At 47.0% G+C, this 17,576-nt stretch overlaps 1 protein-coding gene across 1 annotated transcript in view; it reads left to right on the top strand.

The window, feature by feature from the left end:
- GRIK4 (glutamate ionotropic receptor kainate type subunit 4) overlaps window positions 1-17,576 on the top strand; it is a 217,296-nt gene that overhangs the window by 122,336 nt on the left and 77,384 nt on the right. The window contains exon 3 of the mRNA XM_075521256.1: window positions 11,847-12,011. Coding sequence (XP_075377371.1) covers window positions 11,847-12,011 — 165 coding nt within the window. The remainder of the gene's footprint in view (window positions 1-11,846; window positions 12,012-17,576) is intronic.

The following is a 17,576-nucleotide window of genomic DNA, read 5'->3' on the forward strand; positions in this document are numbered from 1 at the left end:
CACGCCTAGCATCGGGGAGTCTGGAGTAGCTTTTCCTTTGGGTTTCTCTCACCTTGTTCGCTAAGAATTTTTGTGTCTGGTTTAATTTAGTCTCTGCAGCTGAACTTTTTCTTTATCCTTGCCTTTTACTTCCTTTTCTTCCTCTTCACTCACCCTTTCCTGTTTCTGTGTAGCATGTTTAAAACCTTTCCACGTTGCACAGATGTAGGGGAATCGGTAATGAGCTCCCAAGCTGAAAGCAAAAGCTGTTTGCCTGAAAGTTGCTCTTTACCTACATTGAAGAGCATTGTACTAGAAACCTCAGAGATTCTTTGGGAGAAGTTTGAGTAACTTTTAAGGATTTTGTGGTTGTTTTCTGTTGTGCCAAGGATTCTCCAGGCAATGTTTGTCACCCCACATAGGGATGGTCTCCAGAAGATGCTAAGACTAGTTACCTTGAGCAGGGATGTTACTGTGCATCACTTCAGTCACTTAGGTCTCTGTAGATCCCTTCTCTCAAAAAGTAATCTAACAACAAAGTGGGGCTGGTTTTTTTTTCCAAACAAGAGCATCCACACGAGAGTTTAATGTACCATAACTGGTGCACATTACCTTCAGATCTTAATTCATTTCAACTTTCCCGAGTATCCACGTGTTTCTTGACCTCTTCAAAATGGGCATGGTAGTGTTTCTTTGCTTCACGGAGGTATCGTGAGGGCGAATATTTGAGGAACTCATAGGTTCTGTTAGAGACGGTGGAGTTTGCGGGAGGTGCCAGAAGACTCAGTGCTCAAGGCAGAAGATGGGCCTCTGGAAATCTCGGTGGTGTGGCTGAGCTGGTTCAGCTTTGAGTCTCAGAAGTGGCCACTTGGCTTGGGCACTGAAGTTTTGTGGTCACGCATTCAGCTGCAGTGTGGATTCAGTGCAAGGCAGGTGGGCACAGGTGCTGATTTGGGGTTGAACAGGAGCCACTCTGTACACAAGCAAGGAAAGAAAAAGACGTTCTTTTCCGGTAACATATTATCATTTTCTTAGCAAACAAGTATACAAACTGGGATTAGATGAATTAGCAATTTGCTGCTAAGACGGATGCAAAGGGAGGGAAAACCATGTCAGAGTCCAGGGAAAAGAAAATTCCTGTTTTGTTTTCCCATCCAGAAGCCAGGGGAAGAAGTCATCAGGGGAAAAAATGCAGTGAGCAGAGCACACTAAAGAGGAAAGGCAGGAAGACATTAAAGTAACCTATTAAATTGCTGAAGGCTGAGTGGCAAAAAATAAATAAATAGAGGCTATGTAGATTGATGGATATTGGATCTGAAGGGCTTCCACATCTGTTGTGGCAGCTCTTTAGCATCTCATTTCAGTGTGACTCAGCAGGAAAAGTAGTTTGTTCTAACAGTAAAGCAAAGAGATGAAAACAATCCTGAGGCATGTCAGTGAAGGGCTTGCGTGTCATTGTCTTATAATTTGATCAAACTCTTTCATGTAGTTTAATACATCTGGATCTTCTGTGATAGGGGTGAGGTTTCCAATGTCGCCTTTTCCCACCCTTGTTCATCTTCTACTCAGCTTCTCTGTGATCACCTCCTACTCTTAGTCCACAATCTCTTCCCTTGCACATCTGTGCACCAACATCTGGGCAGTCTGGGAGCAGGGAAGTGGTGAGAGGTAGGCAGTGAGGTTTCCTATGGAGCAGGTGCACAGAGAGCAGTGACTCTAAAGGCTAGCTTGCTAGGGACAAATTATTACCTGATTTAGGTGCTCTGAATTGCCCTCTGTAGGTCCTGACCCTCTCCACTGGCTCTAAAGGCTCCAAACGTAGTTTGAATCTGCCATCTGTGCTGTGCTCAGCCATGTAGCATTGACCCTGGTCTTCATTTATCTTCATACCTGTTTTCTTTTAATATGCTGCTGCGCCTGGAGGTTCCCATCTCCCCAAAGCCTGTTAATAGTGCTCACTTGCCTTTTGCGATGCACTTGGATGCCTGTAGATTTAAACAGATGTGTCAAGTTTCAGTGGCAGTAAGTAAAAAGGCTAAGGTGCTAAACAAGGGCTTCTGAAGTCTCTTGGCATATTGACGCCATGTGGTCTTGCAAAACCTTGGGGAGTCGCTTTATCTCTTTGTGCCTCTGTTCTTCATCCATCATAAGAGAATGACTATCTATCGTTTGTCTATCTCATATCTTTAAAGGAATTGTCATACCTGGTATCTACATCCAGCATGGTAGGTCCTTGTCCTTGGATCCATCTTTTAGAGATTTGTAATAGTAGCAATGGCTAATGATTTGCAACAAGAATAGAGCTGGTGCAAAATATCTGTAAGCTCTCCATATTGGTGAAAGCAAAACCCTAAATCCCATTGCTACAGCAATTTTTTCCCCCTTCTCACATTGACGCTGGGGATACGTCCAAGGCTATTTGCTATCTGTCTCTATGCAATTAATCAGCTGGCTGGGGGAAGCCTGGAACTGGGGCCCGGCACTTATGTACTCCATCATTTGGTCTAAGCTGTGCATCCTCTGCACTGCTCTGGTGTTTGCCAGCCTGGAAGAATCAGCAAGTGGTGCCAAAGCCCTAGCATCCTTGAAATAGGGAGATGCTGAAAGAACAGCAAGTGCACTGTAAATGCTAACGTTCCAGGAAGGGTTAGGAGGAAAATGGTCACTAAGGGCTCCGCTTACAAAAACGGAAATCCACTGGCTTTACAGAATCACAGAATCACAGAATCATATAGGTTGGAAAAGACCTTTAAGATCATCGTGTCCAACCATAAACCTAACACTGCCAAAAACCACCACTACACCATGTCTCTAAGTACCTCATCCAAACGTCCTTTAAATACCTCCAGGGATGGCGACTCAACCACTTCCCTGGGCAGTCTGTTCCAATGCTTGATAACCCTCTCGGTGAAGAAAAATTTCCTAATATCCAGTCTAAACCTCCCCTGGCGCAACTTGAGGCCATTTCCTCTTGTCCTATCACTTGTTACCTGGGAGAAGAGACCGACCCCCACCTCTCTACAACCTCCTTTCAGGTAGTTGTAGAGAGCGATGAGGTCTCCCCTGAGCCTCCTTTTCTCCAGGCTAAACAGTCCCAGCTCCCTCAGCCGCTCCTCATAAGACTTCTTCTCCAGACCCTTCACCAGCTTCGTTGCCCTTCTCTGTACGCGCTCCAGTACCTCAATATCCCTCTTGTAGTGGGGGGCCCAAAACTGAACACAGTATTCGAGGTGCGGCCTCACCAGTGCCGAGTACAGGGGCACAATCACTTCCCTAGTCCTGCTGGCCACGCTATTTTTGATACAGGCCAGGATGCCATTGGCCTTCTTGGCCGCCTGGGCACACTGCTGGCTCATATTCAGGTGGCTGTCAACCAACACCCCCAGGTCCTTCTCTGCCAGGCAGCTTTCCAGCCACTCTTCCCCAAGCCTGTAGCGTTGCATGGGGTTGCTGTGGCCCAAGTGCAGGACCTTGCACTTGGCCTTGTTAAACCTCATACAATTCACCCCAGCCCATCGATCCAGCCTGTCCAGGTCCCTCTGCAGAGCCTGCCTACCCTCCAGCAGATCAACACTCCCACACAACTTGGTGTGGTCTGCAAACTTACTGAGAGTGCACTCGATCCCTTCGTCCAGATCATTGATAAAGATGTTAAACAGAACTGGCCCCAACACCGAGCCCTGGGGAACACCGCTTGTGACCGGCCGCCAACCGGAGTAAACTCCATTCACCACCACTCTCTGGGCCCGGCCGTCCAGCCAGTTCTTTACCCAGCGAGGGACCCCAAATTCCTTTAAGCCTGAAGCATGCTGGAGGTTCAAGAAATTGCTCTCTCTGCAAGAGGCAAAGTGTCAGTTTTGGAAATGTTGCTGTCCTTACATCACCGTCAGTCTGTGAATCCCAAAGTGTTGTGGAGAGTTGTGCGTATGCTGGAATAGCCTTGGCTGCCACCGAAATACAGCCACCTCTGGGGATGGAGCCCTGGGCTGTTGTGGTCATTGTAGGTACAGAACGTGCTTATTGTGGGGGTGTGACCAGGAAAGTGTCCTGCATCGTCCGGGGCCCTGCAGCGGTTTCCTTTCCTGCCTCCCCATCCTGTGGCAGCCTGCTCTCAAACGCAGAGTCCCACCGCTGCATTGTGCATCGCCAGCTCTCAAATCTATGATTGTAACCATAAATCTTAGCAGACTTTCCCCATTTGTTTTTTTGGATTTTTTTTTTTTTTCAACTTAGAACTTTACATATCGTTTCTTCCTTCCTCATTCTTTTTGTTTGCCTGGAAGTGGCACTTGGGGTTTGTGTGGTTATTTTTCTTGTACTTATACTCTCCACTGACTTAATTAAGTTCTTGCTTGTTTCCTGGTCTTGCCAAGTTTACTGGCCCCACCAGGGCTTGCCAGTGCTCTCCTCCTAAAAACCACAGCTGCTGCCGGTCACCTGAGATCATGAAAATGGGCAGAAAAACTTCCTCTTGAAACTCAACTTGACATTATTGAAACAAAAGGCAGACAGGAAAACGATGTTTCCAACTTTGGTCAGTGTTTTTAGGCTGGTTTCCTAAGAAAATAAGATTTAGGCACTTAGCCTGACCTTGTGTGGATATGGGAACGTGTCCATCCAGTAGCTTGAATTTTGTGGCAAACTGCAGTCCAGTTTGACAGATAGGCTTTTCAGAGATGCAGAAAATCTGCGCTGGAGAACACTGCTCTGAATACTTCCTGCCGTGAGCAAAGCTTCAGGGAAACAAAAAGGCATCCCACCACACCATGTACATGTGTGCAGAAACAGGCTCTTGGTGGCTGGAATTGCCTGTTTTCTTGCTGGAAGATTTCCGACACCCCCAGGAGGCTCTTCCCTCCTGGTACCCGTTTGCTTCCGTGTGCCTTTGGTAGCAACATCACTGGACGGTGTCCGCAGCTCTTGGGATGCCTTCAGTGAGAGGTGTCCCACCGTGCCTTCCTGTTGTTCCATTTTTAGCATTAGACCTTTACCCCCTTCCCTTTTCTGTCCGCAAAACCCAGCCCACGTGAGATGGAGAGCCCTGCTTGTTCATTCTTCCAGCCTGTCCTGCTGGAGGCCTCGAGCATCCCTTTCTTTCAGAGCCATAATCCGTTATTCGCTGCTCAGCCCTGACCTTACACCTCAGGACAGTTAAATCACTCATTCTTCCTTCTCCCTGCTTTTCTCTCCTCGTTTTTGGGAAGACTCTTGACAGGCTTTTGAGGGGATTAAGTAGGACTTATCTGGTTGCAAACACATTATTTGAATTCACAGATCAGGACTTTACCCATAGCTGCAGCATGCCTCAAGTCTGCGCCTGTGGAAACCCGTAGGAGTTTCCCTGTTGGCTTTAAAGAACCTCAGTTTCCTGCCCTGCCTTTGCACGAGAGGATGGCTTCAGATTGCATTAGCCAGCTCCGGACAGGGCATTTCCATTTCAGACCCCTTTCTTATCCCTTTGTGCTCTTTTGCTTCTGTCTTCATGCTGAGGGTCTTTGCTGGTTGCCTCGTAGCGAGATTTGTATTCGGAAAAGCAGATGATCTTTAGCAGAAGAGCAGGGCCTTGTCTCGTGAGTGTGTTTTCCTCCCTGCACGTGAAGCGAAGGAGCGAGAGGCGAGATGAGACCTGTCTTGCAGATGCCTGCTTTCAGAATGGCAGCGGAAGCGTGCTCCCCCCTCCCACCCAGTTTTGGATATGAACAGCCATCTCTGTTTCGTGTAGGTGTGTGCGGAGGAGGGAAGAGGAGTCTGGCAGTGCTTTCGCCTGCCTGGACCAGAGGGACAATGTTTGCTGGGGCGCAAAGATGAACTGCCCCCCCCCGGGGTTTGGCATCCCAGCACTGTGACAGGTACAGCGTGACTGACAGCTCCTCACCTTTGCAGGCTCAGAGAGGACAGAGGAGAATTGTGATGGCATTCTCCATCTTCCTGGAAACTCCTGGTCTCGGAGAATGTTATTCTGATTTTACGTACACAAAGCAATTATTAAAGAAGAGAAAAGAGAGGTTGTATTTCAAGCGGTAGAAACTAAAGCCCTCAGCTGTTTGTATCATGTCTCCCCTTCTCTCTCTCTCTCCCCCCCCTGAATTCACTCTCTCTGGATAGCAGAAATGAGAGGGAAGCTCCATTTAAATGCAGATTTCAAATGTTGGCCAAGAGCAATAAATAGCCCTCTGCTACACTGATCAGACAAACATTATCAAGTCTCTTTGTGAAGGAGAGTTTATGTTTTTAGATTTTCTTTTTCCTTGATGAGATCCTCTTTCCTCTCAGAGTAATAGCATATTGACGACTTTTTATTTTATTTTTAAGCAGCACTTCAGAGATTATAATGGAAACACAATCCCACCTGTTTCTCCACTGGAGCTATACTTGACAGCCCTGTAATGAGGAAGCCTGCAAATTTCTTATCCTTTACTGTATTGACAGCCTGAAGGGTTGATGCCGTATTCAGCAGAGAGGAAACGTGCGAAATAGGGCAATCCTGCAGCCATTTGTAATCAACTGCCCCCTCCAATGAATCGTGGGTTTGGAGCTAGTTTGGGGTTAATGAAGTCAGGAGCAGCTGCAGGTGGGGCTGTGGCGATAAGGGTAGCGCAGGTGGGCAGGAGCGGGGGGCTGGGGTGATTCCCCCATGTCCCAGGGCATCTCCTGAGGCCGGTGCTCCCGAGCAGGACACTGGTGCTTTGAAGAACGGTATGGTTTTCTGGTATGCCTTTGATCTAAAGGGTTCCTGGTTTTGAGACTAAAGGCTGATCAGCTCCAGTGATAGCTATTGGATCTTCTAGGTTTCTAAATCTGGTTGAACTGAGGTTACAGCTCTTAATTTGAGATTCCATTCATCATGGGCACATAGAGGATTTGAGGACTGTGTTTACAGTATAAATCAGAAGAGGTTGTAGGTGTGATCTTAACCTGTCAGAGGAGACACCTGAGAAATATTGTGGATGGTGTTACATCTTTTTTAACTTGGAGGGACAGGTTGTGAACAGTGAAATACCACGTTTACTAAGCCAGTGCTTCGCTAAATCTACATCTTCAAGCCACCGGACTTGAGATGGCAATTGAGTTTCCGAGTATGGCTTTGCACCTCAGTGGTATGGAAAGCATCTGAGAAAATGTAACAGTACTTAATGAAGTTAACAGGGAAAGGTCAGCTGAACACTGTTTGTTGTAGCAGTGTATAAACCTCCCGGTAACATCTGTTCCCTGTTGTTGTTATAAAAATGCTACTTCATTAGATCTTGGTTGGATCATGAATTAAGTAGCGATATGTAGTAAAACTTGCGATCGTATTAGGCTTGTCAGCGTGCATATGTTGTGAATCTGGCTGGTGGCGGGTAGCACTCTGGGGAGCCACATGGCTTGGGGGAACGGGAGAACAGAGGCTTTCTGCTTTTTTAGCACTGGTTGAAACCCAGCTGAGGGTGGAAAGGATTAAATTTCAGTGTTGTCTGTAAACTGGCTGGTGCACTTAGTAGCATGAGTTGCTGTGTCTCAGCCCAGCTCCAGGAGGACATCTGTCTACACCGCTGAAAGCACACGAGCTGACAGCACCGCCTGCCTCCCCCCGTTCGCTGCTTTGACGAAAAGGAGTAGGACTGAATTGTTCAGGGTGAGAAATGAATGTCCTTCCTCCGCCTGGAGAAGTTTCTCCAGGGTAAGAGGAGAAAAGGCAGAAGAGTTTGAGCATCTGCCTTTCACGCTGCTGTGGCTGTGCTTGAGCGGAGTGAAAATGCTGCAGCCAGACGCCACCTCTCCGGCTCTCCCTCTGCGTGGGGGCAACCCTGCGTGCACGTGCTGTGGGGCCGGGGCTGATGGAGTTTAAGGAAGCTGTGTCTCTGTGGAGTTCTCGTCCGGCTCCTCTCTGGCCAAGGCACTCGCAGATACCCTGTAGCTATATCTCAGTAGGGCAGGCTTAGACCGGGTGCGTGCTCACACGCGTGCACACACGTGCGTGCATGCACACACACGTCTCGTCAGAGAGCACCCACTCCTGCCTCCCCATCGCCCATCATATCTGCCCGCCTCTGAGGGCTGGAAAATCACAGAGGTGAGGACGACCTGTGGGAAAGTTATTGCAATCTGTTTTTCTCAGAGAGCACCATCGTGTCATCTTGCATTTCCTTGGCTACCATTAATAACTTTTTTCTAGTTCTTGCTGTTAAATCCTTAACTTTGAGTGTTGCATTTGAAATTTGTGTTTGATGGAAATTTACAACTCGAGTCGCTTGTTGCTTGAATCTTGAGCAACTGTAACCCACCTGTTTTAAATGCATATCCAAAGTGATAAACTCTTCTAGTTTGTAGCCTCCTGGGTTTGCGTGTTTTGTGTAAGTGTAAGGAAAACCTAGGCATATTGAATAAAAAAAGAATTATTACTATATAAAGGATGTTTATCTATCAAGATCGGAACATCCCGTGGGAAAAGATGTTTCTGGCCAGTTCTTCCTGAGAAGAGCTCAGCCTCTGCCAGACCTTGCTGACTTCACTTGAAGCTGTTTGACTCTCAGTCCCTGTGAAATCTGAAGCAGCCCTGAATCAGGCATCACAGACCCAGGTGCTCCTGACTCCCTCTGAAATCTTTTTCTCATAATTCATAGGGAAGGCAGTCTAGATTGGAGACATTTATTATGATGGGGAAGATAGAAGTGATTTTTGAGGCCAACAAAGTTCAAAGACTGTGCTGTAAGTTTTCAGGATTAAAGATTTACTTGATGCATCTTCCCATATTTAATAGACAGGAATAGATGAAAGGGAATTTCTATAAAGATTTTCGTTCATACTTAATGATGCCGCTATTAGATGAGCTTTGGCACTGTGTCCCAAGACATGAAGTTTTAAAACCAACCTTTTTTAAACATTAAATGACCTTTTTCATCTGCTAGCTTTAATAAATAAAGATTAGTTCAGCCTCATTACCTAGTCTGTTCTGAGGGCTGGTTTAATATTTGGTAAAACTAACTAGTCTCCCAAAATGCAAGTGAACAAATTTTGCTGGTTTTCTGGCACAAGCCCTGCAGGGAGATAGGAAGCGGCAGTGTAGTTTGATTAGTGGCTGGGCTCTAGGAGTGCCACCGTCACCTCCATCCTGGGATTCAGCCTGTCCGGCTGTGTTCCTTCCTTTTCCAAAACTTGCCACTTGCTGTGGGCACTTTCCCCTTCCTCATGTATTTGCTCCCAAGGTGGGCTGCAAAGTTCAAATTCAATCGGAGCTGAGTAGGGAAGAGGGTTTGTTGTTTTTTGTTTTGGTTTGGTTTTTTTCCTCAGCTGTAGGGAAGTTTTCAAGATTTCCAAAAATAAGAATGGAAAATCCCATCCTGAATAGAGATAAAAAAATCTTTGTGCAAACATTTGTGCCTAGGTGGCCTGAGGAAGTTATTTTAAATGCTTTGGTTTCGACTTTTTTATTTTTAAAATGTATTTAAGTTTACATTAGTGGAAATGAATTTTGTCTGAAAACTGACAATTGAAGAATATACGTGAAAACGTTGTCCAATTTAGTGATTTGAAAGCTTTAAATTAGAAAATAATGAATCTAAGAATGCTGACGTACACTCCCCCACCACTGATCTTTAATTTTGCTATGTCAGCACCTGGAATGTAAGAAACGTTTTGTGATGTTCATCAGATTCAGTACATTGCTTTAGCCTTTCCTGGAAACAGGGCCATAGTGAAAAGTTTAGACGCATCAAACAGTTTTGTGTATGAGAAAGTGGGGCTTGTTCAGGACTTTCTTCTCTCCCTGCTGCTGCTTTCCTACAGAAGTGGGGAGTTGAGCAAGCTGCTTGTTGGGGCGCTTTAGTCTCCCAGCTTCTTTGTAATTAAGAGCAGTCACCAGCCATATCGATGTATTAAAAAACCTGTGATCCATGGTGCTGGCCTTAGAGGAAAGCACAACCTTTTTTCTTCCATAATGAGATTGAGATTAACTGCCCTAGCTTTGCAGATAATGATGGTGCTTGCATGTTAGCGGAGCAGAGGAGATGGTGTCGCCTGAAGGACTGGGAATGTTCGCCAAGACATCTGTGCGGATCGTACAAGAAGTATTGCTGTGTGTTACTTTACCAGTACTTAGTTCAGTTTAGCTCACATAAAACTGGGAAAAAGTAGGAAGAGAAGGAGTTCTTGAGTGGATATCATCAGGATACAAAGTAAATCAGGTTAGCGTGGACCACCTTTGCTTCACCAGTGGATTTGGTACCTAGTTACCTTCCACAGCTGGGGTTAGGGCAGGACTGGGAAGCAGAGTTTTGACAAAACTCTGCAGTTTTGTCACGAGAGAAGAGATCCCACCAGGACGAGCGTAGCAAGGCTGAGAAAAGAGCCCTGAAAGGCAGTGCAAGGTGGTTGTTGAAATTGGGCTATGCTTTGAGATTTGGGTTGGTTCAAAGCAAGTCTCGGCAGCAGGAAAGCCGAAGTAAATGGAGCCTGAACCTGAGACAGGTTTCTTCATTGGGCTGAGCTGCGTGGGAGGCTCTGTGTGTTGGTGGCAATGAAGGGTGATCGGTGCCCATGCACTGGGGGAGCGATGAGGACCTCCAAGGCACAAACCAGCCCTCTGAGGAACGTGGTCTCAGTCCCATCTACAGCACAACGTCACCCTGCTTCTTTAGCAGTGGTCCCAGTTAGCTATGTCTTCAGAATTGTGTGTATCCTTGGACTCTGCTCCCAGCCCTTGCTCTTAGGGAGGCAGGATACCTCCCATTTATAGCCGATGTGCTTTGCTTCAGCTGCCAGCCGATTTACGTGTTTCGCTCTGGTTTTCCCTATCTAAAAAAAAAAAACCCAAACCCAAACCTGCTGCAGCACAATGACACATTTCAAAGCTTCAACAAGGCACCTAGCTGCTGTAGTTAGTTCCATGTTTCCCTGACACACAAACCAGCAGAGCCCCGCTAATCCCTGCTTTGCTAACCTACGCGGTCTGGGGCCTGATTTGGCACTGAGCTGCGACTCCGTCTACACCTGAGCGGTTCTGAATGGCATCGCTCCCTTTGGAGTGATTTTTGGGAAGGGAAGATAAGCATTGGTGCCTTTCTAATATACACAACAAAAAACAGTGCTGCTCTTCCCCAGGTACAACTGAATAGCTGCATTCTGGGAGGAGACCTCCTATTAGCAAGGATAAACCCACTGGGGTGCAGAAGTTGTGCCAGCTCGTAATGAAACGCTGTGATTAATGCTCGACTCCAATTTCTTTTTGCCTTCCGTCAAGAAAATAAAAATAATACCCCACACTATCTCCCTCTGCCTAACACAGATTTGAGTGGGCAGGCCCAGGAGCTGAGTTCAAGAGTCAAGTGCTTTCTGTTTGAAAAATATTTGTCCCTTCCCACCCACGGCTGCCCACGTGCTTCCTGAAATATTCCAACTATCAGCACCGTACCAACGCTTTCTCAAACGAATGAACCGAGGCTATCTGGGGACGTTCTTCCTCTGTTGGGATGTGAGGCAGCGCCTGGATCCGGGCTGCCCGGGGCTGCGCAGCTGGACGTCCCTCTCCAGGAGCGAGCGGGCGGGCAGACGCCCGTGCTGCAGCGGGTGCTGGGCACCGCCAGGACCCCAGCAGCGTAGGCGGCCGTGTCGTGCTAGAGCGCGCCGGCAGGTAACGCAGCCGCTGCTGCAGAGATTTCACCGCCCACGCGTCTGGCAAGACCTGGGAGGTGGGCGAAGCGGCGGGAAAGGCCGCGCGTGGGAGGGAGGATGCGCCAACAATAGCAGCGGCAGGAGCAGAAGTGCCAACGCGGCGGCTGCTGCTTGCGTGGCAGCGGAGATCCCAAAGGGGTGCTGGGGACGGGGGGATGTGCAGAGCTGGGCCGGGTCCCTGCCAAGCCTAACCACTGCCAACGCCTTTGCTCCCACAGCTGCCATCCTGGATGACCCCATGGAGTGCAGCAGAGGGGAGAGGCTCTCCATCACCCTGGCCAAGAACCGCATCAACCGTGCGCCCGAGCGGGCGGGGAAAGCCAAAGTGGAGGTGGACATTTTTGAGCTGCTGCGCGACAGCGAGTATGAGACGGCAGAAACCAGTAAGTACCCCTCCACGTAGCTGGTCCTTCCCCAGTTCTTCTCTCTGCCGGCTCGCAGGTGTCTGGCACGCTGCGCTTGCTGCAGAGGATAATTGTGCGATAGCCAAGGGAGGTACACAGGGTAAAAAGCACCTTTCGGCTCCTCTGCCAGCTCTTGAAAGATCAACACGTGCTAGCATGGAAGTGGGTCTCTGCAGAGCCCCAGGCCTGCCCTGGCTGCCCGAGCGCAGTCGGGTTTGGTGCGGGGGTTTGGTACGGTCTGGCTGGGGGCACGGCATGCCCTCGGGAGGTGTGTGGGACATTCGGCAGCACCCGCGCTGTGTTCAGCGCCAGCCACGCGTTTGCAAGGGCTAGCCCTGCCTGGGTGCACCCACCGCAGGGGCACGGTGGCACGTCCGGGGAGGTTAGGCTCAGAGGGCGAGCGCTGAGGCCAGTTTCCTTTGGAGGGTTTAGCGTGGTGTTGTGAGGCGAGCCCTGGCATGGACTGAGAAGACCTGGGTCCCCGATAAGCTGTGGCACCTTTCAGCTCAGTGGCTTGGGACAAATTATTTTCTTTAATCTGTGTGTCAATAAACAGAAGTAATGATATAGGAGGTGATGCGCCTTTGTAAAGTACTTAATGGAGTGCAAATAAGAGATTCTGGGCAAGTTCAGTGCAATTAAGTTATTTTTAAAACCCCTCAGAATGCTGTGTGTCAGCAAACATGATAGCTCTTCCAGTGCTTTAGATTGGCAGTGGATTTGTTTACACAAAGTGAAGTTTTCAAGTGATGTTTAAAATCATGGGGATTAAAAAGAGCTAATTTTGAAAGAGCAGTATACTTCCCATGTTGCTTTAAAGTACATTAATGCAAACAAGTCTCTACTATAGTTGTTCCTCTAGGTGCCCAACATGTCAACTCCATGCTGATGAATAAAAAAGAAATTGATGGTCAGTGTCCCACAGACCCCTCAGGAGCCCGAGTGAAAGAAACCAAAAAGATCTATAATAGCTTCTTCCTGTAAGAGGGAAAATTCTTTGGAATAGGACAGATTCCCTTTAGAATCATTTTTAAGACGACCTTTAGAGTTCAAGGGAGGACTGTAAGTTTTTATTACAAGTTGGCTTGAAAAAGCTGGAGGAATCATTTTAAATAATAGGGATTTGAGACTTGTTTCCCAATGGTTCTCTGTTCCAAGGCTGTGTAATCTGCTGCAGGGTATCCCCAGAAGGTGCGGTACTACGTTGTGGTCTAGAGCAGGCTTTCTTCGCGCAGCCTTGGCGTTTGCTCTGCACAGCACTGCGCATCCCTGTGCCGGGGAGGCCCCGTGGAGCCGCCTGCCCAGCGCCGCGCAGGAGCGGGTCTCTGGGTGACTGGCAGAACGGGCTCAACAGGCCTGCGAGATCAGCAGATCGCTCCTTCATTTCCTGAATTAGCGTTTGCATTATTTATAGAAGCGTTCAGTTAATAAAGTGCATTTCAGCAAGTACCTGTACGTCTATTTATAGAGCCTGTCACCCATGAGGCAGTCTAGATTAAGATCATCACATGCAGCATCACAGGGACTGTTTAAAGCAGCCGTTCTCCACCTTTTGGGATCCCTCATCTCTCCTAACTTTTTCTTGGTCTTTCCCATCTGTTCAGGACTGTGCGCGTCCTGCTTTACCCTCATTTGGCACAGCAATAGGGCGAATCCAGTCTTACTGGCCGGGCCGTGCAGAAGGGATAGGGACTGCCTGGGTTTCCAAGTGCGTTCCCAGTTGGCCCCTGAAAGTATCCCAAATCTCCCAGCGAGCCTCCTAGGAAATGAGAAAATTGCTTGCTTGCCTGAGCCTTCTGTGTCTTTGAAAGAACCAGTAGCATTTTTGACTCCATTCTTTTTCCTTTCTCATAAATCTTCTGCATATAGCATTTCTGTTATTTAACTTTGCTCAGGAAACAGGCTCGATTGCCAAGTGACCCCAGAGCTGCGGTAAAGATCGTGAGCAGGATTTTTTTCCCACTTGCACCCCTGTAACACTGCTCAAAAATTTTTCTGTTGGAACAGTTTTCAAGCAGAAGAATACTAATTTGCTGAGAATGAAGTATTATGCAAGAAATTGTTGATTTCAGCAAACGTGGTGTTTGGGGAGAACATGGAAATGGGATAAGTGAGGAAGAGGCAATCTTCCGTTTCAAATTTTCACCTCGGGGTGATTTTCTTTGTTTTCTTTACTTTGACTGATAGAATGTAAAAAAATAGAAATCGGAGCAAACTGATTTGATTTTGGTGAAGTGAGTATTCACATAATTTTGCAATATGTTATTTGCCTTTTCTTCCGGGGGAAAAATGTCTTGAAGCATTTCTTACAAAAGGAAAAATCTGGATTCTGCATGGCTCCGCTACTAATGTCACTGAAGTTATTCTTGATTTGTACTGGTAGCAGAGGGGAATCAGATCCTTTAACTTAAATTTCAAGGTTTGCATGGCTTTCAGATGTCTGACTTCTCAGCTTTAATATGGCACTGATATTTGTTATCACACATAATATTAATAAAAGCAGTTTAGATGTTTTAACCTATGACTGCGAAGCTGTTATACATCTGTTTAATACTGTTCTCAAATTTCACGCCCTTTGAATCACCCTTAAATATCACAGCTAGCATGCATAGCCAACTGATCTAGGAATGCTGTGATTGCACCCCATCAGTGATATTCTGGGTACAATTAGTGCTTCAAGATAAGAAAGGCTTTTTGAGAGTTAGTTTTTGTTTTAGTGTTGAGCTGTTTTTCTTTCTTTTTTCCTCCTGACTGACTCGGGCATCTTACTGTTAGGGGGCCACAAAATCACAATTGCTATAGCAGGTAAAATATGAGTCAGTCTTAATCACATTCATGCATGGTTTGCCATTTCAGCTTTATATATGAATGAAAACCAACATTGGCTGTCCCTGTATGCAACATCTGTGAAGTCCTGTGTTTTGAAATGAATTTGCAGTTAAAGGTTGTGGATAGAGCATTTTTTGCCGTTCTAAGTAAAGCCTGTTCTCTCTTGGTGTTTGATCTTTCAGCTCCTTTTATGGAGATCCAAAATGACTTGTTTAATCATGTCTTTATCTAAAACACCTTATTCCTTTTGATGTCCAGGGAGGGACAGATTTTCTACTTGTCACCCTGTCCCCTGTTGTCTCATCAGTCTTCTAAGCATCTTTCTGTTGTTAATCCAAACATCTCAGGGCAGGTCAGCAGTCAGAGTGAGCAAGCAACTGGAGGATTTTTAATTTTTATTTATTCACACCAATATTTCAAAGTGCCTGATAAGTCCTTTCACCGACATTGGCTCAAACGTGCTATTAACTGTCCCACCATTTTTGTGATCCTGTTGGACTTCACATTTAAGCCTGCTCTGGGTGTGGGTTCTTGTTAAGAAGCGTAAAGGATGCTGCAGGGAGCAGTCTTGGAGCCATGGTGCAGGATGCACTCTCTGTAATGCTGTCTGTTTATGCACTTGGAGTTTTTTGTATGAGAATCGCGTCCTGACCAGTCCCCGTCATTCAAGATCCTCTGATATGTTTTGCAATCATGGAATTGTTGAGGTAATTGCATACCTTCCCTGCTCATTTATTTTCAATTAGAGGCAGGAATCTTCTTTGCATGCTGTTTGAAAACCTTGTATCAGGTATCTGTATGCAGTGAAAGAGATGCTGTGTTCTGCACCGTGGGTGGATGCTCTCACCGAAGTACTTTCAGCCTGGTTCGAACCGGGAGAGTTCATGGAAATGCTTGCCAAGTGCCCTGAGATCCCAGGAGGCGAAAAGCACTATCTGACCGTGACTAAGTGGATGTACATACATATATAATGCGAGAGCTACTCATTTGTTGTTGTGCTTTCTCATGTTCAAAAATAAGCATATATTTCCGTCTTCCTTTAAAACATATCTTTCTGTTTCCTGAGTGTCCAGACCTGTACTTAATTCCTAAATATACTTGTGGAAACCATTGAACGCAGCCCTTTCTCGCTTACGTGGCAGGGCAGACCTGCTAGGATGAAAGGAGGGTCACCGTTTTGCACTGACCCACACACTGAACGCACACCTGAGCTTGCCTGAGGGCCACCTCCTAGCTCCAGACTGTACCTGTGCTGGGGGCAGGAGCCTCTGACCCCGCTGCCAGCTCCTGGGCAAAGCCCATAACTGCACAGACGGAGGTACCATAATGGAACAGCGGAGGTGCGCAAGCAGCAGAGGCAGAGAGGTCCACGTACAAGTAGAAAGGCAGCAATCATCAGCTCACACCTCTGAGGAGTTGCCCCCGAGTGATGGCAGGAGGGATCCTGGCCTGCCTTAAAAGCAGTGCGGGTCTCAGCAGAGAAGGGTGCAACCCTGGGATGTTTCCTTTTCAAAGGCTTAAGTATTTTAAGAGTGTTGTTAAGAAGTCTCTTTGCTAAGCCTCTTTCTTGTTTTTCTGCCCCGCTGTCCTCAAGGATGTTCACTTAGAACAGCTGAGTGCAGGCAGTCTGTAAAATGGCTGGAGTAGGAGGTTCGGGGCATCTCAGGCCTTCAGGTCGAGAATGAACAGTAGTACCCACATCCCATCTCATGATAAAGAGGTTTTTAACATGATGTCACTTAAATGTCCAGTATTTCTTGAGGTACTGAATTCTAAAAAACATAAAAATTGGACACGATCTTGGGCAGAGGTATCTGGGTCTGCAGCAGTCAAAAATGTGTCCTGCACAGTATATAGCTTACATGGCGCCTATGTGTTGAGGTCTGAAGAGGCTTGAGCAGCAGGGGCTACCCCAGCATCTGTGGTCATAGTCCATGCGGTTATCGGGGATGAATTTTTGGTGCAGGTCCAACATTTCTACATCCTTGCAAGTGCTCGTCTGAATCCGCAGTGCCCATGATGGTAGCAAGGTCGAGCCTTTTCTCCCTGTGGAGACTAACAGCATCAGGTAGTGTTCTGAAATAGGAAATGTGTTTGGATTACAAGAGAGGCTTTCCAAACCTGGTCAAAACCTTTGCCTCAGGCACCTCCACTTTGTTTCCATTCATTTTCCTTAATTTTACTGGGTGTTTCACCCTTGGAGTGCTAAGCCAGGTCTTTTTCTTCTGACAGTTGTTGCAACTCTGTTGCTATGACTACTTAACCTACTTTTTGTTCTCGATACCAGAGATGAGAATAAAAGTGCTCACCAAACTTTCCCCTGCATGCACAACAAAATTCTCCCCAGGACTTTTGCCCTAACGACCTGTGGATAAAGACGACTCGGAGCAGCTCCTTCCTCCTAGATGCTGAATTGCAGAGCACCCGAAGGGTCTGCTGCAGCTGAGAGGGACTGATGAGTGCTGCTGAGATAGCACGCGGTGGGGTTTCAAATTGCTGGTGCTCTGATTTACAAAGATCTTCTGAAGAAGTGTAAGCGCCTGTAAATTTTTAAGCACAGAGGAAAGGCAAGTAATGGATTCCTTTGAAGATGCCACAGAAAAATATCACTCGTTCTTGTAGCAGATTGAGATGGTGGAGGGCCAGAGAACATGGAAGGAAGGAAAACCCAAGAGAAGATGTTTCCATATCATTGGCACTTTCTGTAAGAAGTCA

The sequence above is a fragment of the Mycteria americana genome, chromosome 19 (genome assembly GCF_035582795.1).
Source record: "Mycteria americana isolate JAX WOST 10 ecotype Jacksonville Zoo and Gardens chromosome 19, USCA_MyAme_1.0, whole genome shotgun sequence".
In the NCBI taxonomy this organism is placed as follows: Eukaryota; Metazoa; Chordata; class Aves; order Ciconiiformes; family Ciconiidae; genus Mycteria; species Mycteria americana.